At 50.7% G+C, this 25,790-nt stretch overlaps 1 protein-coding gene across 2 annotated transcripts in view; it reads left to right on the top strand.

Annotated features, from left to right (window-relative positions):
• Nucleotides 1-4,062: 4,062 nt before the first annotated feature.
• The window catches only part of MYO7B (myosin VIIB), a 74,261-nt gene continuing 52,533 nt past the window's right edge, over nucleotides 4,063-25,790 (top strand). For both annotated transcript variants that reach the window (XM_060302578.1, XM_030840332.2), the window contains exons 1-8: nucleotides 4,063-4,080; nucleotides 9,866-9,979; nucleotides 10,997-11,149; nucleotides 13,052-13,236; nucleotides 19,035-19,156; nucleotides 20,174-20,316; nucleotides 22,454-22,567; nucleotides 25,169-25,322. In XM_060302578.1, coding sequence (XP_060158561.1) covers nucleotides 4,063-4,080; nucleotides 9,866-9,979; nucleotides 10,997-11,149; nucleotides 13,052-13,236; nucleotides 19,035-19,156; nucleotides 20,174-20,316; nucleotides 22,454-22,567; nucleotides 25,169-25,322 — 1,003 coding nt within the window. The remainder of the gene's footprint in view (nucleotides 4,081-9,865; nucleotides 9,980-10,996; nucleotides 11,150-13,051; nucleotides 13,237-19,034; nucleotides 19,157-20,173; nucleotides 20,317-22,453; nucleotides 22,568-25,168; nucleotides 25,323-25,790) is intronic.

A 25,790-nucleotide genomic window follows, 5' to 3' on the forward strand; every position in this document is an offset into this window, starting at 1 on the left:
CATGGCTGAAAAAGTCCTGTCATGGACTTGGGCAATGTTAGCCCTGGAGGGGTCGCTGCAGCGTTTGTGGGTACGTGTGTGTGACCCAAGGCTTGGGAAGGCATGAAGGGTGAGATAGTGGAGGCAGCATCGTGGGGCAACTCTTTCAGGCAGTTCAGCTGTGGAATAGAAACAAGAGGAGAGCAATAGCTGGAGGCGGCCATGAGGCCAAGAAAATTCGTTTTAAGGTATAGACAAAATTTGGATCTCTATGCAGGGAGGAAAACCAGAAGAGTAAGAAAGAATGGAGACGTGAGAGGGAGGGGTAATTGTATTAGTTACCTACTGCTGCATAACAAATTACTCCAAGAATTTGCAGCTTAAAATGACAAATATTTATTTCCTCACCCAATTTCTGAAATCCAAAAACAGCTTATCTGGGTGGTTCTGGGCCAGGAACACTCACGTGGTTTATATTCATTTTCTAGGGTTCATTTATATTCAGCTTCTGGAGCTGGAAGTCTCAGACCAAAGATGTTGGCAGGGGTGGTTCTTCCCAAGGCCCCTCTCCTTGGCTTGCAGACAGTTACCCTCTTGCTGCTTTGTCCTCGTATGACCATCCCTCTGCATGTACAGCTCTGGTATTTCTTCCTCTTCTTAAAAGGATATCAGTCATGTTGGATTACGTCCCACCCTCACAGCTTCAGTTTAACTTCACCACCTCTTCAAAAGGGCTTTATCTTCAAATACAGTTCCATTGTGAGGTACTGAGGGTTAGGACTTTCAACATATGAACTTGGAGAGGGGTTCACAATTCAACCCATAACAAGGTTGCAGTCAAGACGTTGGCTGGAGCTCTGGTCATCTGAAGCCTTGACCACGGCTGGAAGATCTGCTTTCAAGATCACTGGCTGTTGACTGGAGATCTGAGTTCCTCACCACATGGGTCCTCCTTGGGGCTGCTTGAGTATCCTCATGACACGGTAGCAAGTTCCCCCAGGCCGAGTGACCTCAGACAGAGCAAGGAGGAGGACACAGAGCCTTTTATGAACTAGTCTCAGAAGCTATACTCCATCACACCGACCTCATTCTATTTGTTAGAAGGGAGTCACTAAACCCACATCCACAGTAGGGAGAATGAGTCTCCGTATTTGGAAGGGAGCAGCGTCAAAGAATTTGTGGGAGTATTTTAACCATCAGAGTAATTGATAAAGCAAAAGCCCTGATGGAGGAGGCCAGAGAGGGCAGGGCTGGAAGGGTTAGTGTGGGGCTGTCAGGGGGCCCCTTCCCCTGGGCAGTCCCTTAAATGTTCTCAGATATAGGGAAAGGCAGGGAGTGGGCAGAGCTGGAAGCTGAGGGTGATTTTTCTCTCTTTTTTCAATGACACAGATCAAGGTGTTCTGCAGAGTGAGTAGTGGGAGGGAGATTTGAAATAAGAGTGTTGTTGGGTTTTTTTTCCCAGAAAGAGCTGACCAGGGCCCACTCAAGTGTCCCTGAACATTTCTAAGGTCGTAGGGGAGGTGCTGGCCCCTGTCGTCAAGAGGGTGTGACCCATCCTTGGTGGGCTCAGCTTGGTGCCGGGACTTTGCAAGGTACAAGGAGGAGTCAACAACATTCACAAGACAAGGGTGGACCAGAGGGGGCCACATACAGTGCAGCTTACCGTACTTTATTTTTGTATTCCGTTTATGGGTACTTATAAAACCACTTTGTTCCAGAAAAGATGTAAGTCAGTTTCTAGGCAGGTTGGGATAGAAATGAAGCTCGGATGCCTGGTTGATAGAATGGAGAGAAAAGCAAGGGCTGAGGGGTCGTGATGAAATGAGGGAACAGTTGGCCATGGGCGGAGGGCCTGGTGCTGGCCTGGGGTGTGACTGGAGGGTGGCAGCTGGAGGACATGGCTTCTGAAGTGGAGAAGTTCTGGGACACAGGAAGACCAGGGCCAGTCGTGGGGGAGTGGAGGTCAGTGGAGTCTGGGGACCAGAGGAGTGGGAGTCCAGAACACTTGGCAGGTCCATCCCCCAGGGATGGCAGGACTGGAGGGGGGCACCTATGGGACACATCCTGGTGTCTGGAGAGGGATTATGTCCATGGAGGTCAGTGCCATGGGTGAGGGGGTAGAGGGTGACAGAGCTAAAGAACGTGGGTGAGCCTCAGATTCCTACCTGGGGTGGAGAAGTGAGGGGACAGAGCCACAGTGGGGAGCGAGAGGCAGGCAATGCCCTCTGCGTCTTTCCCACCCACCACCTCATTGCAGTATGTGAGGCGCAGAGATGGACCAGCCTCCCCGTGAAAGAGCAGTAGCCTCAGACCCTTAAAAAGGAATCTCAATCTGATTACTACCGCCTTTTACATTGTAGGCACTCAACAAATGCTAGGAGGAGTAGATTGCCATAAACATATAAATGCTCACACACGAAAGAAAAATTGGAATAAGAAAATTCTTTGTCCAGCAGAACAGAGTGGCAAAGCTTCTCTGTCACATTCACCCACTACCTACACCTCCCAGCTTGGTCTGCTCAACCCAAATGTGCTGACCCCTCACATCCTTTGCACTTTTCCCTCTGCCTTTGCTAAAGTTGCAGCATCCCTAGAGAATCGCTCCCCCCTCCCTTTTATTTTGGTCTCGCGGCTTGCAAGATCTCAGTTCCCTGACCAGGGAGTGGACCCGGGCCACGACAGTGAAAGCCCTGAATCCTAACCACTAGGCGACCAGGGAACTCCCGAGAGGGCCCCTCTTTCCTTCCACTGTGAATTCTTACAAATCTGGCAAAACCATTGTCAAAGGACATCCTCTCCAAGGGCTTCGTTCTCTGTTTCACTGAACAACTATTTCCTGGGTCCCTCCTTGGAGCAAGTCTGTGTTAGAAGCAGGGAGCATATGATGAACAAAAAAGCCAGTACCTGCCTCCCGCTGCTCAGTGGGGCAAGGCTGGGCATGGGTGGGGCTCCTCCTTGAGATCAGGGCCTCCACCCTCCCCTCCTTTCCCCCCTCCCTCCCCTCCCTCCCCTCCTTTCCCCCTCCCTCCCTCCCCTCCTTTCCCCCTCCCTCCCTCCCCTCCTTCCCCCCTCCCCTCCTTCCCCCTCCCTCTCCTCCCTCCCTCCCCTCCCTCCCCTCCCTCCCCCACCTGCTGGCAGCTACACAGGCCTGCCTGTGTGCTCCCAGGGCACCAGGGAGGCCGCCAGGTGCTGCGGACAGGTTTGAAAGGAGGCGGGTCCAGGTTGAATCCCCAGCTGTGCTACTGATCAACGGGTCACCTTTCCTTTGTTGAGTCCCATGAGTGAAATGGGGGATATCTGTGTTTTGGGGGTGTCCGTGAGGTTTATTTATTTATTCTTGGCTGCGTTGGGTCTTTGTTGCTGTGTGCAGGCTTTCTCTAGTTGCAGCGAGCAGGAGCTACTCTTCGTTGCGGTGCGCGGCTTCTCATCGTGGTGGCTTCTCTTATTGCGGAGCACGGGCTCTAGGTGCACAGGCTTCAGTAGCTGTGGCTCGAAGGCTCTAGAGCACAGGCTCAGTAGTTGTGGCTCACGGGCTTAGTTGCTCCGCGGCATGTGGGATCTTCCCGGACCAGGGCTCGAACCCGTGTCCCCTTCATTGACAGGTGGATCCTTAACCACTGCGCCGCCGGGGAAGCCCCTGTCCGTGAGGTTTAGATCAAGTATGTTGTGTCTCTAGTTCTGCTGGCTGCTTCCCTCAGCACTCCGTGTGGTGTAGGGTGATGACTGGTATTCACGGATGTCTGACCAGACACAGCTTGAGCTTCTGGACGGCAGGGATGGTGTCCTAGGGATGTTCAGAACCACCGCACTCCCAGTTGAGCCCAGTGCCAAGTGCAAAATAGACGTTCAGTAAAGATGAGATAGGATGGATGAAGCTGAGGGCGCCTCCTCTCACACTTGCGGTGGGACCATGACTCATCCGTCCATTCATTGAAGAGTCATTTCTCGGCCCCATGCCAGGCGCTCAGAGCCACGCTGATGAACACAAGTGGCTCCTGCCCTCCAGGGCTCCAACTCAGGGCCACAAGGACTGACATTCTGCTTTCTCTCTGCACACAGGTTGTCAGGAGTGGCTGCCTCAGGATGTCGGGCTTGAGACTGGTAAGAATGGCATCTCTTCCATCGAGGGGTTGTTCGTGGGAGTTGCCACAGGCTGAGTCAAATCACTCCCAAGGAAAGAAGAAGAGAGGCAATGAGACCCTATAAGGAGAATACCGGAGACAGGGAGTTTGGAGGAAAGAGACAGATTGTATTACCTAAAGAAAATGACCTTGGCCAACCTTTGGGCTTTGGCAGGGGGACCACACTTGCACAGTAATCCCTCACTTATATTCAGGGCTTAAAATGTCCTGACAAAACACACTACAATATATAAAATAGGTAACCAACAAGGACCTACTGTATAGCACAGGGAACTATACTCAGTATCTTGTAGTAACCTATAATGGAAGAGAATGTAAAAAAAGAATATATATATATATGTATAACTGAATCACTTTGCTATACACCTGAAACTAACACAACATTGTAAATCAACTATATTTCAATAAAAATTTTAAAAATAGAATAAAATGAAAAATAAAAGAACAGAAAAAAAATGTCTTGACAGGGTATTTCTCATTGGTTGGATCCTTCATTTATCTAAGTAAAGGCAGCACAGAGGCATCTCTAGGCCCATCTTTTCTATGGGAAGAGAAGACATGGCAGGTGGGCACATGGGATCAGGGCACAGCGCCCATTTCAGCCAATGTCCAGAAGAGCCAGCCCACCTCGGAAGACTGAGGATCAGGTCTCCCGGAAGCGGATTCTTCATGGCCTTGGGTCTTTGAGTTTCCTTGTAGTAATTTCTGTCTCAGGCTGGGGAAGGAACTTTCTGCATCATGGGTAGCAGCCAGCTGTCAGGTATTGCTTATCACAAAGAACAAGGAAGGTCACGTAGATCTCTCTGCTTTCTGTAATTCCTCCTCTGTCTCTTGAATCTCAATATAGACGTGACTTTCTTTGCAGCTGATAGCTTCTGCTTTATCTCTTCTCACTCACTCTTCTCCTGATTCAGCTGTTTCTGCACCGTCATCTTTTTCTTCCAATAGAGTTCATGAAGCAGCTCTATTTTCTGCGCTCGGTTTCTCATTTATTTCCTAGGAGAGCTTTGGCCAAATGGAGTGAACAAAAGTCACGTTCTAGCTCTTTTGTTTATCTTTCCAGCTCATGTTGGCCTGACACCTTATCATTAAGTGTGGACTGGAAATGGTCTTTCTCTTTTTCATCTCTGGTTAATATCAAGTTCACTGTGAGATACCCATCATCTGTCTTTTTATTTATTTATGTATGTATTCATTTATTTATTGGCTGCGTCGGGTCTTCGACGCATGCGGGATCTTCGTTGAGGCATGCGGGATCTTCCGCTGTGGCATGCAGGCTTCTCTCTAGTTGTGGCGTGCAGGTTTTCTCTACTCTAGTTGTGGTACACAGGCTCCAGGGAACGTGGGCTCTGTAGTTATGGTGCGCGGGTTCCAGAGCACGTGGGCTCTGTAGTCTTCGGCACGTGGGCTCTCTAGTTGAGATGCGCAAGCTCAGTAGTTGTGGCACTTGGGCTTAGCTGCCCCGCGGCACGTGGGATCTTAGTTCCCTGACCAAGGATCAAACCTGTATCCCCAGCATTGGAAGGTGGATTCTTTACCACTGGACCACGAGGGAAGTTCCCATCATCTGTCTTTGACTGATAATCTTCTCTCTTTGGTAATCTGCCCGCTGTTTCAGCTGCATGCCGCAATTTTCACACTGGAATTTTATCCTTGTTGTAAGAAAGCTTTTCTAGGTCTCTGAGGTTCCTGATGTGACTCAATTAGTTCACTGAATCTAGTACGCTTCTCAGGCTGGTCTTCTGCATCCTGTGGCAGCTGTTCCTTGCTGTTCTTTTTCATTTCGCTTTTAGTTTTATTAAGTTGTTTTGGGCACACAGTTTGAAGAATCAGTCCCCCACTTCCTCTTCCAGAGAGGTGACCACCTCGACCTTCTAGTCGATTCATTGATACTTCCCTCTGTGTCTCTAAAGAACGTGTGTACAGGGCTGTTTGAGTTTTCGGTTCCAGGCATCACCTATTACTGACTTCCCACTAGGTGAGAAGGGCCTTAGCTCCTTGCCCCTAACGCCCGCCCACAGCACTCATACTGTCTCTCCTTCCTCCCGAAATTGTTAAATCCTAGCTTTCATTAGATCTACATACAGAGTTTACCTGTTTTATCTAAGAAAATGTTCCTCTCAAACGAAATTACGGTGACCAGGGGGGAAGTGACAGGGGTGGGGAAGGATAGTTAGGGAGTTTGGGACTGACATGTACATACTGCTATATTTAAAACAGATAACCAACAAGGACCTACTGTAGAGCACAGGGAACTCTGCTCCATATTATATAACAACCTAAATGGGAAAAGAATTTGAAAAAGAAGAGATACATGTATATATGTAACTGAATCACTTTGCTGTACACCTGAAACTAACACCACATTATTTTTTTGTTGTTGTTTTTGTTTTTATTTTTGGCTGCGTCAGGTCTTAGTTGCGGCACGCAGGGTCTTCGTTGAGGCATGCAGGATCTTTCTTTGTAGCACGTGGGCTCTTCGTTGTGGTGTGTGGGCTTCTCTCTAATTGTGGCCTGTGGGTTTTCTCTTCTCTAGTTGTGGTGCACAGGCTCCAGGGTGCGTGGGCTCTGTAGTTGTGGCTCATGGGTTCCAGAGCACATGGGCTCTGTAGTTTGTGGCATGTGCACTCTAGTTGAGGCACTAGAGCTCAGTAGTTATGGCATACGGGGTTAGTTGCCCCATGGCATGTGGGATCTTAGTTCCCTGACCAAGGATCGAACCCACGTCCCCTGCATTGGAAGGTGAATTCTTCACCACTGTACCACCAGGGAAGCCCCTAACACAACATTGTTAATCAGCTATACTCCAATATAAAATAAAAAGTTTAAAAAAAGAAAGAAAGAAAATGTTCCTCTCGACTGAGTCCTGCAATGTATTGTAAGTGCTGTGCTTCCCTTTGCTAGACTTTGTAATTGTCCTTCTGCCCTATCTGCTTTGTTTTCTCTATACTTATGATGACATAACCTTCCCCCGACCCCCGCCACCCAGCTTTCTCCCAGATATGTCAATGTCCTTTCAAAATGATTCATCTGGGAGTTCAATCAGTTTCATCCTCAGGAAGAAGTTTCTCCCAGCGTTGCGGAGGCCACATCTAAACCGGCATCTTCTACTTCTGAGGCACACATCTCAGAATTGTCCTGGGGTCTCCTTCACAACCACCCTGAAGATTTCTTTCACCTCTCCTTTGCACTGAATCCCTTTTCTCGGACCCAAGGTTCTTCTCTCTCTTGGTTTACTCCCTTGTTTTGATCAAGCACAACCTGTAATAGCTTCCTGAGAATGGGTACATATGAAGTATTTTGAACAACTTGCATGTCTGAAAATATGTTTATTCACATTTGAATGTCAGCTGGGCATAGGATTCCATACTAGATGTAATTTTCCCTGAGAAGTGTGAAGACATGTACTCCTTCTGGTTTCCAGCCTTGCTATGGAGAAGGTGGACAACATTTTAATTCTTGAGCCTTTGTATAAAACTTATTTTTCTCTCTGAAAGCCTTTATGATCTTTTCTTTGTCCCAAGTATTTTGAAATTTCTTGATGTGTGTGTTGGTGTGGACCTATATTCATTCTTTGCACTGTTGACTGAAGTTCGTCCCCTAATCGTTTTTTTCCAAAAGGCTTATGGGAAAATATTGTATCTTCAATAATGTTTGTTATCTTTATACTGGAAAGACAATTTGGCTGGGTAAAAAAATTATTGGATTTTTTTTTCTGTTTTTTTTTATTGTGGTAAAAAATATAACATTCAATTTACCATCTTAACCATTTTTAAGTGGACATTTCAGTATTGTTACGTATATTCACGTTGTTGTGCAACAGAGAACATTTTCATCTTGCACACTTGAAACTCTATCTCATTAAACACTGTGTTCCTTCCGTCCTCCTCCAGCCCCTGACAACCACCTTTCTACTTTCTGTTTCTATGATTTTGACTACTTTAGATACTTTCCATGAGTGGAATCATACAGCATGTGTCCTTCTGTGACTGGCTTCTCTTGCTCAGCATAAGGTCCTTGAGGTCCATCCACACTGTAGCACATGACAGGATTCCCTTCTTTTTTAAGGCTGCATAGTATTCCATGCTGTGTAGTATTCATTGTGCTATATCATTTTATATAAGGCACTTGAGTATCCATGGATTTTGGTATCTGCAGGGGCTCCTGAATCCATCCCCCAAGTACTTTTAGGGATGACTGCATGTACTACATTTTTGTTTATTTGTTCATCTGCCAATGGACATGTGGGTTGCTTTTACTGCTTGGCTATTTTGAATAACGCGGCAATGAACATGGGAATGCAAATACGTCTGTGATATCCTGCTTTGAATTTCTTTGGATATTTACCCAGAAGTGGGATTGCTGGATCATATGGTAATTCTATTTTTAATTTATTGAGGAACCTTCATACTGTTTTCCCCAGTGGCTGCACCATTTTCCATTCCCACCAACAGTGTACAAGGGTCCCAATGTCTCTACATCCTCAATAACACTTGTTGTTTTCTGTACTTTTTTATAATGGCCATCCTAACAGCTGTATTGCTCTCTTCCTGAGATCTTTGTAGGAGATGTTCGGCCCTCGTATATGATTTGAATTTGTCCTGAATTATCTCCTTATAAGTGAACTTGTCTTTTTGTCTGCCTACCCCTCAAAAAATTATTTCTTAATTTTTTAGTCCAATACCTTTATGTCCTAGAGTTGATTTTTCTTTGTCATTATTTCAAAGAAATAATGGTGTGTCTTCAATCCATAGATTCAAGGCTTCATTAATTTCTTGAAAGTTGTCTTGAATTTTATATTTAAGTAATTTTTCTGGTTTTTCCCCCGATTTTCTTCTTTGTGCACTTCAATTATTAGTATTTTTGTCCGCCTTCCATATCTATCCTTTTTTTCCTAATCCTAACTTTGAAAATTTCTCTGTCATTTTGCTCTTTTCTCCTCCTGTCTTCTATGATCTTTATTACGATTTTAGCAAGTGCTTATTCCCCTGTTGCTGCTTCCAGTTTTGCTTTCACCTCTGCCGCATGTTTACTTGTTTTCCTCCCTTTCTTTCTTGAGCTCTGCCAATTCACGTCCCATCCTTTTCAGTTGTCTCGGCGTCTAATTTCTGAGCCCTCGTGCCTCAGCTCTACACCTCAATAAGTTTTTTGGAAATCATGGTGAGATACTTGGTCACAACTTTCCACTGCTCTGTGGCAGTTCGTTTCCCCCTGGTGAGTGTTATTCACCTGCTCATTTCCTCCTTTTGAATGTCAGTATATTTGCATGTGGGTCTCTGCTTGTTCCTTTGGGATTCCTCCTCTTTGAGCAGCGTGAACTTTCTTGGATTAGAAAGAGGTTCACGTGGGTCAATGCCATGCTGCAGGCCAGGCACAAACCTAGTGAGATTTTAGTCTTTGTCTTTCCCCAGCCAACGGGTTTGGGTGCTACAGGGCTATTCGCAGGGCAAAGACTCTCTTTTTGCACCTCACAGAGAGATACTTTCCTGCAAAAAGCTGGGCCAGGGAAGCTTCCCCTGCCACCTCCCATTAACTTCCTGGCAAGAGTGAGAAAGGGCTGGGAGCAGGGTAGGAGAGAGGGAAGAAGAAAAAGAAAAAGGAGGAGGAGGGGAAGGGGGAGAGAGCATGCCTCAGCCAGCGTGGGATCTCTTGGTTGGAAGGGACACCCCCCGGGGAGGTAAGTCTTGAGCAGGAAGGGGAAGGTGGATCAAGCATCTGACCACCGACTCCTCTCTGCTCTCCAGGGTGACCACGTGTGGCTGAACTTCACCTCTGCTGACAAGACCAGCGTGCCCATCGGGGGCGTCATCAAAGAGACAAAGCCTGGCAAGATCTTGGTTGAAGATGATGAATACAAGGTCAGTATGGCCTCGCTCTCCTGAGGGGCTCAGCCTTCTCAGCCCCATCCCCCCACCCCTCCTGGGCCCCGAGCCCCCTCCCATCTCTGGTGCTGCCCCCAGCACCAGGGATTCCAGAGCCCAAGTCAGGGACCCATGTGGCAGAACAGACTACAGGGAAGTCCCGTCGTGGTGAACGTTGTGTGTCTGTCTTGGGAACTGCTCCTATAGTGAAGAAGCAGGGAGTGTGTTGGCAGATGGACAATTAGGGGACCAGGAAAGCGTGAAGTGGGAAACAGGCTGTGACAGAGAGAGGGGGAGGGCAGGAAGATTGTTTGCAAAGTAAAGGAAGCTGAGCAGGAAGGACAGGAGGAGGGAGGGAAAGGTGAGAAGGATGCCTGGAGGGGAGGCCCTGGAATGTGAGGAGATGGAGGAAGCCCAGCTCACGCTGAGCAAAACAGCCCAGAAGAGAGAGTAGGAAGCTCAGGGTGACCTGCTGGGAAGCGAGCTCCGTCCCCTGGGGGGCTGGGGAGCAGCAGGGGAGCGACAGTGGAGAAGGGCATGCAGAGTGAGGGGTCCAGCTGGTCATTTAAGTCCTCCTTGGGCAACCCTCTTTGCTGAGGCGCTTCAAAGTGAAGCATGTAGAGACTTGGCCTCCAAGGAGAAAATTCTAGACTGTGACCTGTGAGCCCCACAGATTGGAAGCCAGTCAGATGTTAACAATAATACCTTCTATTTGCAAAATGATGTCATGCCATTTAAAGAACACTTTCACTTGCACATTTTTATTCCAACCATCTGTGAGGCTCCCCAGCTGCAAACGGCCCCTGATCCCAATCACTGACCCTCAGTGCACACTGACCCTCGGCCCTAGACGTGTGCTGACTCCAGCCTCGGATTGAGCCGATCCCTTGACCTTCACCACAGACCAAAGCCGGCCAGGTGCCGGCCACTAGATCGTCTGATCCATGGAGGACGTGGGGGACAGGTTGGCCCAGGACAACCCCCGCTCAGGAAAGCCTGTGCCCTTTGTTCCAGGAACACTGGATCCGAGCAGAGGACCTTGGCACCCTCAGCCCCATGCACCCCAACTCTGCTCAGGGCGTGGATGACATGATCCTCCTGGGGGACCTGAACGAGGCGGGCATGGTGCACAACCTCCTGATCCGCTACCGGCAGCACAAGATCTACGTGAGTCCCTCCTGGCCACATGGGGCCCCCTGGTGTGCTGGGGCCACACGTGCTGACTTGGCTGGGGAAGCAAACTATGCCCCGGGCACACTTGGCTCAGTCCCTACTCCCCACGCCCTCACAGCATGAGGATGCTCATCGATCTCTGCTCCCCAGTCTGAAAGAAGCAGGGGGATAAAGCCTTCGAGTGTACAGAAAGCTGACATGCAGCATGCCAGCTCAGTACCCGGCACATAGGAGGCACTCAATTACTGCTGCCTCTTCGCTCCTCTGTGGCAGAGCAGAAGGCCTGCTCTGATGGCCGAGTGGACTGAAGGCCATGGGGCGTAGTCTTCTGCCTGGTTCCTTCCTAGGTATGTGGCAGAGACAGGGTCACCAGGCAGAAGACCTCTGCCCTCCTATGAAGTAAGTTGCGTGATGACCAGGAGGGCCGCGTAGGTAAATGCGGGTCCTTCTCCCAAAGCCTAGCGGTGGATGGGAGGGTCTCATCCCTGTTCTAATGCAGACCTCCCAGGGGAGGTGGTATTCCAACACTGACACCGGCCCTGCCGTGAGTGGGTGTGACCCGGGGAAGTCACCACCTGCCTGGGCTTCTCAGAGGGAGGTGGCTCATTGACCTCTGACCAGCCCTGATGCTGGGATGCTCAGAGGAGTGGGAGAGTGAGCAGGGGCCCCCGAATAGAGGGCTGGGCTGGGAGAGAAGAAGGAGGAGACCCTCGGGAAGGAGATGGGGATGGGGCACTCTGAGTTCACTTTGGATGAGTGAGCCTCAGCTGCTGGGACCAAAACCAGCGATTATCCAAGTTGAACTGCAGCTTATCTTTTCCAAAGAGCTTATGCTTGCTTTCTTTTATCTGGTGGTTGTCATAGTCCTGAGCCAGAGAGATTATCGTCTCCCTTCCTAAAATGAAAACGAAGACTCGACTTCATGACAAGTCATGAAACCATGACTGTTGAGGTGGCCGTCCCCGTCCCAACCCAGAGGGGCAGGCAGGCCCAGTGGAGGCTCCAGAGGAGTGGGAGGGTCCAGGAGGGGTCCAGGAGGGCTACTGTGGTGGCCCAGCCTCACGGAGGCCCCTGTGAAAGGCAGGTGAAGACTTGCTTCATACATTCACTCCATTTTTTTTTTTTTTTTTGGCTGCGCTGGGTCTTCGTTGCTGCACGTGGGCTTTCTCTACCTGCAGCGAGCCACGGCTACTCTTCATTGCGGTGCGCAGGCTTCTCATTGCGGTGGCTTCTCTTGTTGCAGAGCACGGGCTCTAGGTGCACGGGCTTCAGGAGTTGCAGCACGCTGGGCTCAGTAGTTGTGGTACACGGGCTTACTTGCTCCGTGGCATGTGGGATCTTCCCAGACCAGGGATCGAACCCGTGTCCCCTGCATTGGCAGGCAGATTCTTAACCACTGCTGTTTTTTTGCGGTATACAGGCCTCTCACTGTTGTGGCCTCTCCCGTTGCGGAGCACAGGCTCCGGACGCGCAGGCCCAGCGGCCATGGCTCACGGGCGCAGCCGCTCCGCGGCATGTGGGATCTTCCCGGACCGGGGCACGAACCCGTGTCCCCTGCATCGGCAGGCGGACTCTCAACCACTGTGCCACCAGGGAAGCCCCATTCAGTCCATTTTTATCAAGCCTCTTCTGAATACCAGACAGAGCGCCAAACATTAAGCACGACCACCTCATTTAACGTCCCTGTGAATGCACGCCTGCCTGGGAGCTCTCTTTCCTGGTGAAGGATCTGAGCTGCTGAGGGTCTCGTCTCTCGGTCCAGAATCAGACCCCGCCTCCCCGCCACAGTCAGCCAGCCCTGGTGGCCCTCGGGGGGTGGCATCCAAGGCCCAGATCAGGGCCAGGCAGCGCTGATCCTCAGAGTAGGGGTCACTAACCACCTTCTCCCTTCCCCAGACGTACACAGGCTCCATCCTTGTGGCCGTGAACCCGTACCAGGCGCTGCCCCTCTACACCGTGGAGCAGGTGCAGCTGTACTACAAGCGCCACGTGGGCGAGCTGCCACCGCACATCTTTGCCATCGCAAACAACTGCTACTTCAACATGAAGCAGCACAAGATGGACCAGTGCTGCATTATCAGGTGAGGTCCTGGGCGGGCAGGTGGGCCAGACACTGCCTCCGAGCATCTCATAAAGGAGGGCGCATCTCCTCTCCCAAAACCTCTCCCGAGTAGTGTGTGACTTAGGGCCTCCCGTTCAACTGCAAACACCCCCCTTCACGGCCACAAAGTCCTTCTGAGGCTGCCTTCCGTCAGAACCTGCTCTCCCACTGTATCATCAGGGCCTGGACCGCCCCAGCCTTCTGTGAATATTTCCTGAGACGAGGAAGGAAGGGTGGGGATGGGTTGGTTTACAAATGGGACCCAAGATAGGCACTTGGGGTGCAAGGATCCAACAAGTGAGGCCCCTCAAAAACAACCTCAGGGAGACTTCCCTGGCAGTCCAGTGGTTAGGACTTCGCCTTCCAATGCAGGGGACATGGGTTCGATCCCTGGTTTGGAAGCTAAGATCCCACATGCCTCAGGGCCAAAAAAACAAAACATTACACAGAAGCAATATTGTAGAAAGTTCAACAAGGACTTTAAAAATGGTTCACATCAAAAAATCTTAAAAAAAAAAAAAAACCTCAGGGCAAGTCTCGGGGAAGACAGATCTCAGGTACTTGGGCCCAGAAGGGATGTGTCCCTCTCCAGTCCAGGTGATGCTGCTGCTTCAGAGACTCGGGCCTGGCCTGGCTTCTCTGCCTTCTGCCCTCCTGGTACCCATGGAAGGGAGGCAGAGCGGGAAAGAAAGCGGGGAGAGGGAATTTGGCTCCAGGACACCTTGCTTAGTTCTCTAGTAGAGTCATCCATTCACTCAGTCGCTCATGCATTTGTTCATTCATCCACTCATCCATCCATTCACCCATTCATTCACTCATTCATTCATTCATTCGAGGTTCTTTTGTGCTCCAATTCTGTCTCCTGTCCTGTCCTAACATGAGGAGACAGCAGCAAAGGAAAGGGACTAAAATCGCTGCCTTGTGGGCCTTACATTCTAGAAGAGGAGACAGGCAATAAACAAGCAAATTGTTTCAGCGGGTAATAAGAACTTTGAAGGAAAACACTGCAGGGAAAGAGGAGAAAGAGTGATGGGGCCGCTGCTTTAGGTAAAAGGGCAGATCGGGCTGGCCTCTCTGAGGAGGGGACCTTGGAACAGAGACTGGAACGAAGTCCTACAGCTTAGGTTCTCATGTTTCACGCTGTCAGCAACTCTCTGTAGTAGACACTCCTATTCCTGTTTTACTGCTGGGGAAACCTCCCACCGGTTGACATTCTTTTCTAGAGACGCACAGCTGTTAAACAGGGAATTTAAACCCAGGGCTCTGGGAAAAGAAGACAGAGTGATGTCTTGCCAGGAAGCCTCACCGCCAGGACAGCAGCGCCTGTAGAAAAGCACAGAGCACCCGGGTGGCTGTTTGCATGACAAGCATCACTTGAGTCCAACTGCCTCCCCGGGGCGCGAGAGAGGCACCTGAGCCCTCTTCCTTCGGAGTCATCTCTACATGCAGGGGTGTTCTCCTGACTGGCTCCCCTGGCATAGTGATCAGGGACAATTGGATGAAAACTTTTTTAAAAAATTAACATTTTCAGAGGAAACCGTATTTGTCTGAGGTTTGCTTCAAAACAGTACAGGAAGGGAAACAAAACTGGTCAGGAGTTGCATTTCATATCCGTGACTCATTGATTTTGTGACTGGAAGTTTGTACCTCTTAATCTCTCTCACCTATGTCTTTCCTCCCCACACCCCTGACCCTCAGGCAACCACCTGCTTGTCCTCTGTATCTATAACTTTGTTGATGTTTTGTTCTGTTTGTTCATTTGTTGTGTTTTTTAGATTCCACCGGAAATCATACAGTATTTGTCTTTCTCTGACTTATTTCACTTAGCATAATACCCTCTAGGTCCATTCATGTTGTAGCAAATGGCAAGATTTCATTCTTTTTTATGGCTGAGTAATATTCCATCGTATATATATCATTTAGTCCCTTTACATTTAAAGTAATTGTTAATAGGTACGTCCTTATTGTCATTTTGCTAATTGCCTTCGGGTTGTTTTGTAGTTCTTTCTGTTCCTTTCTTCTTCTTTTGTTCTCTTCCCTTGTGATTTGAGGACTATCTTTAGCGTTATGTTTGGATTCCTTTATTTTTCTCTGTGTGTCTCTATTATAGATTTTTGGTTTGTGGTTTCTGTGAGGTTTATATATTGCTATGTAGATATGTATGTCATATATCATACATATAATCATGTATATAATCATACGTATACATGATATATCATACATAATCATACATATATACATGATTATTTTAAGTTGCTGATCTCATAAGCTAAAACGTATTTTAATAACACTGCATTTTTACTACCCCCGCCCATTTACTATTTTCCACATCGTATTTTATATCCTTTTGTTTTGTATATCCCTTGACTACTTATTGTGGATTTAACCCCTCTTGTCTTTTAACCCTCCTACTAGCTTTGTATGTGGTTGACTTACTACCTTTACTGTATATTTGCCTTTAACCATGAGCTTTCTTCCTGTCATGATTTTCATGTGTCTAGTAGTGGCCTTTTCTTTTTTGCTTAGAGAACTCCCTTTAACATTTTTTGTAAAGCTGGTTTGGTGGTGCAGGATTCCTTTAGCTTTTGCTTGTCTGTAAAGCTTTTGATCTCTCCGTCAGATCTGAACGAGAGCCTTGCTGGGTAGAGCATTCTTGGTTGTATGTCTTCCCTTTCCTCACTTCAAATATACTGTGCCACCCCCTCTGGCCTGCAGAGTTTCTGCTGGAAAGTCAGCTGACAGCCGTATGGGAGGTCCCTTGTATGTTACTTGTTGCTTTTCCCTTGCTGCTTTTAATATCTTCTCACCCCATTATCATTTTAATGACAATGTGTCTTGGTGTGGCCCTCACTGGTTGATCCTGCTTGGGTCTCTCAGTGCTTCTTGGACCTGGATGTGTGTTTCCTTTCCCAGATGAGGGAAATTTTCAGCTATCATGCCTTCAAATATGTTTTCTGCCCCTTTCTCTCTTCCCCTTCTGGGACCCTTGTAATGTGAACGTTAATATGCTTGATGTGGTCCCAGATTAAACTGCCCTCATTTCTTTTCATTCTTTTTCCTGTTGAGCATCAGTGATTTCCACTACTCTGTCTTCCAGCTTCCTGATCCATGTCTCTGTATCATCTGATCCACTGCTGTTCCTTCTAGTGCATCTAGCTGATGGGTGGGGCCAGTTCCCGCCATGGCTAGCTGCAGGGTCTGGGGTGTCCCAAACCTGGCTTCGGCCTGTTGGTGAGGGGGGCTGGATCTCAGGGTGTCCTGGGGCTATTGCTGGCTCACTGTGGACAGAACTGGGTTCCCAAGGTGTCTCAGAGTTGGTGTCAACCTGCTGGTAGGCAGGGCCCGGGGATTTCCAAGGTTGGTGTTGGCCTGTTGGTGGGTGTGGGCTGGTCCCAGGGGTCCTGAGGTTAGTGCCGGCTCACTGGTGGGTGAGGCTGGGTTCCAGGTCCTCTGGTGGACAGAGCCAGGTCCTAGGGCAGCTGTCTGGGGGGTCTTAAGGCAGCCTCCTGCTGGTGGGTGGGGCTGTGTCCGCACCTAGCAGTTGCTTGGCCTGAGATGTCCCAGCACTGGCAGCAACAGGCTGTTGACGTCTTGGCACTAAAGAGCTCGAGGGAGGATTCCACAATGGCACCCCCCAGCCCCAGTGTCCACTTGCTCAACAAGCTCCCCAAACGGCTGCCACCAGTGTCCGTGTCCCCAGGGGGAGCTGCAGTTACCCCTTGCCTTCAGGAGACTCTCCGAGATCAGCAGGTCTGACCCAGCCTCCTTTCAAATCACTGCTTCTGCCCCAGGCAAGCAGTGTGAGGTTTTGTGTGCGCCCTTCAGGAGTGGAGTCTCTATCCCCCACAGCTCTCTGGCTCTTCTTAAAGTAGGTCCCATGGGCCTTCAAAGGCAAACATCGTGAGGGTTTGTCTTCCTGGTTCAGGAGCCCAGTGCGGGGCTCAGACCCCTCTCTCCTTGGGGAGAACCTCTATAATTGTAATTATCCTTCCACTCGTGGGTCACCTACCCGGGGGTATGGGTCTTGACTGTACTGCATCTCTGCCCCTCCTACCATCTCATTGCGGTTCCTTGTTTGTTGTTGTTGGTTTAGTTGTTTTTTTGTTTTTGAGTTGATATAATTTAACTGTGAACTAAATGTATTTTATTCTTTAAACATAATGCCATTTAACATTTAGTCCCAAGACAATTAAGCAAATATTTTTGTTTGTTTTGTTTTGTTGTTGTTGTTGTTTTGGGGTTTTTGTCTTTTTAATTTTATTAGAGTTGATTTACAATGTTGTGTTAGTTTCAGGTGTACAGCAAAGTGATTTAGTTATACATACACATATATACATTCTTTTTCAGATTCTTTTCTCATGTAGGTTATCACAGAATATTGAGTCCAGTTCCCTGTGCTGTGATTCCTTCTTTATGTATTTAGTTAAAGAATTTCTTTTCCTCTAGTCGTCCAGTTTTTGTCATCAATAATTTCTCTGTAAATAGTTGTAATTTGGGGGGACTTCCCTGGTGGTCCAGTGGTAAAGAATCCACCTTACAATGCAGGGGACGTGGGTTCGATCCCTGGTCAGGGAACTAAGATCCCACATGCCGCGGAGCAACTAAGCCCGCGCGCCACAACTACTGAGTTCACGCGCCTCAACTAGAGAGGCTGTGTGTCACACACTACAGAGCCCACGCGCCCTGGAGCTCAAGCACCACAACTAGAGAGAGAGAATCTGCCCACCACAACTAGACAGAAGCCCGTGAGCCACAAAGAAAGATCCCACATGCCTCAACGAAGATCCCGCGTGCCGCAGCTAAGACCCGACACAGCCAAAAATAAAATAAATAAATAAATAATGAATACATCTTTTAAACAAATAAACAGTTGTAATTTTGGGGGGCTCATGGCAGGAGGCAAGCTCAGGGTCCTCAAGGTCCTTCTCTAGCACTCTCTTGACCACTGCACTGCCCTAAAATATGAAAAAAACTGGCTTTCATATTTTACCATTAGGAAATTAATATATATTCACTATGAAAATTCTAGAAAATTTCAGAAAAATATTCTCAGCAAAAATATTGCCAGACATTTTTGGAAGAAAAAGCTTCCTCTACCCACTTGGTTAAAATTTGACTGAATACTGCCTACATTTACCACTTCACTTAACTAGTAAGCGTTGCTCGTGTGACTGCAGGCTCTGTGCAGACCTGGATTAAGTGGCTGCACAATGTTCTCTGACTGGATGGACTGTAACTAATTTCCCCCATTTTTGTTGCTTCCCATGTAATCGCAATGATAAATAAATAACACTTCAATGAGCAGGAAGCTTTGTGGAGAAGGCTTTTTCTCATTTTAGGAGTCTTTCCTTAGACTAATGGCGGAATAATTCTGAAGCGTTTTGATACCTATGCCAGACTGCTTTCCCAAAAGGCTCATGCAGTTCCCCCTCTGGCCAGCATGAGCTCACCGCTCACAGAGAGAACGTTATTATCAGGGCATCGCATCACCTGGTCTTATTCATTCATGGAGTTACTGAACACTGTGCCAGTGACCCTGGAATGAACCACATACAACCATACCTGCATAGTCGAGCAGGAAAGATGAACACACTAATAAACTAACACAGAGTAGGCAGGGGACGTCAGGGAGAACGCAGTGGGATTTCTGCACAGGGAGAGAGCATCCTTGTTCAGACCGGCCCAGAAAGCGGGCATGTGATGGGTCTGCAGGAGAGCTGACAGGTGTTGAAAACTAGTTGTTCTACTGACTGACGTTCCTGCATGCCCTCTTTGCAGTGGCGAGTCTGGAGCAGGGAAAACAGAGACCACCAAGCTCATCCTGCAGTTCCTGGCCACCATCAGCAGCCAGCATTCGTGGATTGAGCAGCAGGTCCTGGAGGCCAACCCCATCCTGGAAGGTATGCAGTCACCCACGGGACCAGCCTCCTTTCCAGGACCTGTGGGCTGGCACCTTCCTGCCCGGGGGTGCCTGTGGGGAAGGGCAGGATAAGCCATACTCTTTTAGCGACTTCTCAGGATTTCAAAAGGGCTCCAAGGGACTTCCCTGGCTGTCCAGTGGTTAGGACTCTGCGCTCGTACTGCAGGGGAAGCGGGTTCGATCCCTGGTCAGGGAACTAAGATCCCACATGTCGCGCAATGCAGCCAAAAACTAAAAAATAAAATACAAAGGGCTCCGAGATGAAATCAATTTGCGAAATGCTGGGAATGGATTATTGATACATGGAAGGATCCCAAAGGCATTCTACGGTTAAGAGTAGACAGATCCTCTATTCTTTCCAATTATGTGTGCAGGAGAGGATGTGTGTGCAAAGGATCTCTCTTAATGCAGTCACATCATAAAACCCTGCAGAAACAGCGCTATGGAATGTACTTTGGATCGTGCTGCAGCCCAAATGCCATCTGGTCTAAGCTCCTTATCCGCGCTCTGACCCGTGCCAGCCCTTGCCACTCTCTCTGCGAGCCTGCCCTCTCCAACCCAGCCTCCACCCTACAGCCTGAGCAATCTTTCTAAAATGTAAATCAGCCTCCACACTCCCTCAGAAGGTTTCCCCCTTCCCCCGTCACCTGTGGGACTAATGCCAAACTTCTCAGCTTGGCATTCAAGGCTCTGCGCTACTTGGCTCCGCCTGCTAACGGTTCCATCCATCTTCCACTGCTTTCCTCCTGTATCCTATGGTCCAGCCGAATTTCCCTCCCTGGAAGCACACCCCATGCTTCCTGACCTCCGAACCTTTAGCTGCACTTTGCCTTCCTCTTAGCGAACCCTTGGCTGCCGCCACTGTCCAGTGTAATCCTACCCATCCTTCGAGTCTGGGCTTGGCCACCTCCTCTGAGAAGCCTTCCCAGAGGATCCCAGTAAAAGTAAATTTTCTCTTCTCTGCTCCCCGTCATGGGCATCATCCGTCGGCCCTCAGCCTTCGGAAATGCCAAGACGATCCGAAACGACAACTCAAGCCGCTTTGGGAAGTACATCGACATCTACTTCAACTCCAGTGGGGTGATTGAGGGGGCGTGCATCGAGCAATTTCTCCTGGAGAAATCCCGGGTCTGCCGGCAGGTAAGGCCTCCGCCTGCCGCACTGGTCCTGGGGGAACCTCCTCCCACCCCAGGATGGGAGTCAGGGGATTGGGGAGGCTTCCAAGAGGGGTCCCTTCCATCACTCTCACCCCTCCTTTCCTCCGCCCCAGACTCCCATAGGCCTTAGCTTGCTGTCACTGAACCCTGGTCCGAGACGGGCCAAGGACCCTTAGAATAGGATAATGATGGTCCTTCCCCAATATTCAAGGAAATGATTTATTCAAGGATTTTCTCTTTCGAATTTTCCATCTGTATAGTTGGCCTCATCCTTTGGTGCTTACTACTCTTCACCTCTACTAGAATTAATTCTGAGGCCAGGCCAGTCCCCATCTGGGGGTGGATGTATCATCAGGTGTGCTGGGGCCCCTGGCAGGAGGACCTAGATGACACTGTCCAAAAGACCACCTGCAGGAAATGAGGTGGCACGTGGTCTGTGTCGTCATCACAGGGCCTTGTACTCGCAGGGGCCCGGTCTCGGTTTGATGCTCTGTCGTTGCCATCTTGAAATTCTTAATAACTCTTTAGCAAGAAGCCCCATGCTTTCATTTCGCACTGCGCCCCACAAGTCAAGGAGACAGTCCTGGGTAACGAGGAACCCAAAGTGTGGCAGCCACATCGGCTGAGTTAACACGGCTTTGTTGGGGGTAAGGTGCTCTCTCATATGATGGTATAACCCCTAACACGTGTGTGCACGAGTGCACATGTACCACACACACGCGATGTTTCAGATTGGGGATATGCCACCAAAGGGACTGGCGCTGTTAGGACAGACAGACACCTGGGCAAGCTGAAGAAGGAAGCTCACCTTAGTGACCCCCACCTGGTGCCAGGTGTCTCCCCTGCATTATCTCATTAGACAACAACCATGAGAGATGGGTCTCTTTCTCCCCATTGTAGAGATGAAGAAACTGAGTCCAGGTAAGTTAAGTCACTTACCCAGGGTCACAGAACTAGTAGAAGGTAGTCTCTCCGACTCCAAAGTTTGCCCTTTCCAGAAGCCTGTAATTCTTCGCACGGTGGTTGGTGAATTCAGAGGATTTGTTCCTCAAAGAGGTACCCCAGAATGGACAGGAGACTTCTGGAGCAGATCAGAGACAAGTCCTGTCCATGAGAAGATTAAAAAATCTTGGCGTATCTATACTGTGGAAGGCTGGGTCAGCTAAAAGGCTGAGGGGGTGTGTCTGTGTCAGTGTAGACAGACGGCTAAGAGACCCGTTTAGATGAAAACAAGAGGAAGCTGAAGAACAATAAGCATGTGCTTGCCTAAAAAATAAACTTTTTATAGATATACTCTAAGTAAATACATTAGTGATGTCTGCAAAGGAACACAGACCGTCAAACTGTTCTGAGGAGGTCATCTGCGGAGTGGCAAGTTGGGGCAGAAAGAAACTCACCCTTTAACGCTCTATACTTGGAATTGTTTGAATTTCACAACGGGGATGTGAAATAAAGTTTAAAAATGTTTAGGGCTTCCCTGGTGGCACAGTGGTTGAGAGTCCGCCTGCCGATGCAGGGGACGCGGGTTCGTGCCCCGGTCCGGGAAGATCCCACGTGCCGCGGAGCGCCTGGGCCCGTGAGCCATGGCCGCTGAGCCTGCGCGTCCGGAGCCTGTGCTCCGCAACGGGAGAGGCCACAGCAGTGAGAGGAACGCGTACCGCAAAAATAATAATAATAAGAATAATAAGAATAATGTTTAAAATTGCAGAGGCCCAGCTAGGTAAACCTGTGGATGCCAGGTCCTGGGGGTCACAAGGTGAATAGGAAGGCTTCACCGTAGACTGTCAAGAGTCCGGGGTTCTGAGTCAGAGGGCCCGGGTCTGAATCTGGACTCACTGCCTCATCTGTGACTCCGGGCTGCAAGGAGCGGTCAGGATGCAGGGAAGCCCCGGGGAGTGACGAGTTCCAAGGCAAGGTGGCCTTTCCGCGCAGAACAGTCAGGATGAGCTGGCCTTGGAGGAGGACAGCGACCAGGCATGGCCATCCCTCAGGTCAATGCCGGAGCGCTACCCGCTGAGGAAGAAGGAAGCTGGGACAGGTGTGGGGGCAGGAGACAGTCCTGAGGCCCCGTAGCCTCAGGCGAGATGCTTACAAGCTCCCTGGAACTCCCTCCCCACTAGGCCCCGGAGGAGCGGAACTACCACATCTTCTACTGCATGCTCATGGGCATGACCGCAGAGGAGAAGAACCTGCTGTGCCTGGGCGCGCCCTCCGAGTACCACTACCTGACCATGGTGAGGCCCGCCCTGCGCCTTCCCCCCTCCCCCCTCCCCTTCCCACCCTGCCCCCGCCCTGCCCCGCCTCTCCCTGCCCCTCCTCTCCCTGCCCCGCCTCTCCCTTCCCCTTGCCCCCTCCCCTTCCTACCCCTTCCCTCCTCTCCTGCCCCTCCTCCCCCTGCCCCTCCTCTCCCTTCCCTTCCCCCCTCCCCTTCCTACCCCTTCCCTCCTCTCCCTGCCCCTCCTCTCCCTGCCCCTCCTCTCCCCTCCCCGCCTCTCCCTTCCCCTTCTCCCCTCCCCTTCCTACCCCTCCCCTCCTCTCCCCTCCCTGCCTCTCCCTTCCCTTTCCCCCTCCCCTTCCTACCCCTTCCCTCCTCTCCCTGCCCCTCCTCTCCCTGCCCCTCCTCTCCCCTCCCCGCCTCTCCCTTCCCCTTCTCCCCTCCCCTTCCTACCCCTCCCCTCCTCTCCCCTCCCTGCCTCTCCCTTCCCTTTCCCCCTCCCCTTCCTGCCCCTCCCTGCCCCTCCCCTTCCTACCCCTTCCCTCCTCTCCCTGCCCCTCCTCTCCCCTCCCTGCCCCTCCCTGCCCCTCCCCTTCCTACCCCTTCCCTCCTCTCCCTGCCCCTCCTCTCCCCTCCCTGCCTCTCCCTTCCCCTCCCCCCTCCCCTTCGTGCCTCTTTCCTCCTCTCCCTGCCCCTCCTCTCCCTGCCCCTCCTCTCCCCTCCCCGCCTCTCCCTTCCCCTCCCCCCTCCCCTTCCTGCCCCTTCCCTCCTCTCCCCTCCCTGCCTCTCCCCTCCCTGCCTCTCCCTTCCCCTCCCCCCTCCCCATCCTGCCCCTTCCCTCGTCTCCCTGCCCCTTCCCTCCTCTCCCTGCCTCTCCTCTCCCCTCCCCGCCTCTCCCTTCCCTTCCCCTCCCCACCCCGCCTCTCAATAACAATGAGGAAGACGGAAGAAGGGCCGGCTCCTGCTCAACGCTTGGTTTACAGCCTCATAAAAGCCCAAACTGTGGTCGGGACCCTGGGCAGGGACTGAGGACTCCCCTTTTCCATTCTCCACTCCAGCCTTCCTGTGTTTGGCAGCCACTTTACGGCCATCAGAGGCTTACCCTTGTCCGTGTGCTTCCTTGTTTCCTACTGAACCCATGGTCCCGCCCCACAAGCCTCAACTTGCTTTGGTCCTTATGGACAGAAGGCTCTGAAACCCTCATTTCATTCCACTCACCGTCCTCGTAGGTGGCCCTAGAACTTGAGCTCCAGGAGAGCAGGGGCCTTGCTCGTCGCGTCCCCATGCACGAACAGTGTAGCACAGGCAGCCATCAGGCTCACCTTGCTGCTGAGGGAATGAATGAAACCCACGTCTTGACCCTGTGTCCTGCCTAAGCCCTCTCTCCTGGGTCTCTGCCTGGAGGCCTTCATCATCTCTTGCCTAGACCATGGTGCTAGCTTCCTCCTGGGTGCCCCCCTCTCTCCAGACTTGACCCCAATCTATCATCCAGCCCGAGACCTCCCACAGAGCAAGTCTGACAGACCACGTCTCTCATTACAGCTCTTCAGGGGCTCCTTGTGTCTCCTCGGCAAGGTTTCCAAGTCCCTCCAGATCCCACCATCCACCAATCTCTCCCCCTCAACGGCGACGCCAGGCTCCTTGCAGTTTCCACCCGTGCCTCCCACCTCACTGCCCAGCTCTGGCCGTTTCTCCCCTGTGCTGTTGTGCAGCTCAGCCTGAGGGACCGCTCAGATGCCTCCTCCAGGAAGCCTTTCCCCAGCTCCCAGGAGGCCGGCCCAGCCCCCTTTGGTCTCGGCGCCTGTAACAGCCTATGACCCGCCATTCTCTTTGTGCCTCCCCTCCTGGGTGCAACAGCACCCAGGGCAGGGCCTGGTCTCTCCATTTCTGAATTCCCAACAAATAGCCCAGGGGCTGGCACACAGTGAGCCTTGTTAAAAGAACGAACCCGTGATGTTCCCGCCCCCACCACCACCAGAGGGTGAGGCAGGCGTTACCATGGATGGCTGACAAATAGAGGCTCAGAGAAGCCTAATGACTTGGCCGTGGCCACACAACTGTCAGGCTACCATAGCACGCTGCGTCTGTGTCACCACCGTTCCGCCTCTGTGTATTTTCTTTTTTTTAAATATTTATGTATTTATTTATTTTGGGCTGATTTGGGTCTTTGTTGCTGTGTGCGGGCTTTCTCTAGTTGTGGCGAGCGGGGGCTACTCTTCATTGAGGTGCGCGGGCTTCTCATTGTGGTGGCTTCTCTTGTTGCAGAGCACGGGCTCTAGGCGCGCGGGCTTCAGTAGTTGTGGCACGCAGGCTCAGTAGTTGTGGCACCCGGGCTTAGCTGCTCTGTGGCACGTGGGATCTTCCCCGACCAGGGCGCGAACCCATGTCCCCCTGCATTGGCAGGTGGATTCCTAACCACTGCGCCACCAGGGAAGCCCTTCTGCGTGTTTTTTGAGCTTGGGCCTCCAGGTGGCCCCTTGGGATCCACCCAGAGCCAGTGCAGGATCACTTACCAGGGCCCTTTGGCTGAATCCCTGATGCACCCCTGCCTTGCTGGCCCTACAGTGGAGGAGGTAGGGTGTGGGGTGGCCTCAGAAACCTGATGGGCCCGATCTTGCAGGGGAACTGTACCTCCTGTGAGGGGCTCAATGATGCCAAGGACTATGCCCACGTCCGCTCAGCCATGAAGATCCTCATGTTCTCCGACTCCGAGAACTGGGACCTCAGCAAGCTGCTGGCCGCCATTCTCCACCTGGGGAATGTGGAGTTCATGGGTAATGCTGTTTCCACCCAGAGTATACCCCCTGGGGAGGAAGAATGGGGAGACTGGGACAGAGGAGGAAAAAAATCCCTGCGGGTCCTCACCCAAAGGACCCACCAAAGTCACGGCATCTTGGAAAAGTACATTGAAAATTTTAGCTATGATTTTGGAGGGCTTGTGGGGTTAGGGGGAATATGCCAAAGCTTAGGGCCCTCCAAAGGTGAAGACTCTGATCAGTCACCCCCCACTTTTGGCTGGGAACCCAAAGGGCGAACCAGAGTAAGCAAAGCCCTGCGTGAACTTACAGACCAGTTTGTAGGCGTCCAGTTGGTCTGTGGATTAAGGTGTCCTGGCTTGCTAGTGCCTCCAAGCGCCTGAGTGACAGAGTTGCTGACAAGCCTCTGTGGAAGAAAATAGCATCAACCTAGATCCCAAATTATTCCTTTAAACAGTTTCAAACACAACATCCAGCGTGCCTCCC

The sequence above is a fragment of the Globicephala melas genome, chromosome 7, assembly GCF_963455315.2.
Source record: "Globicephala melas chromosome 7, mGloMel1.2, whole genome shotgun sequence".
Taxonomy (NCBI): Eukaryota; Metazoa; Chordata; class Mammalia; order Artiodactyla; family Delphinidae; genus Globicephala; species Globicephala melas.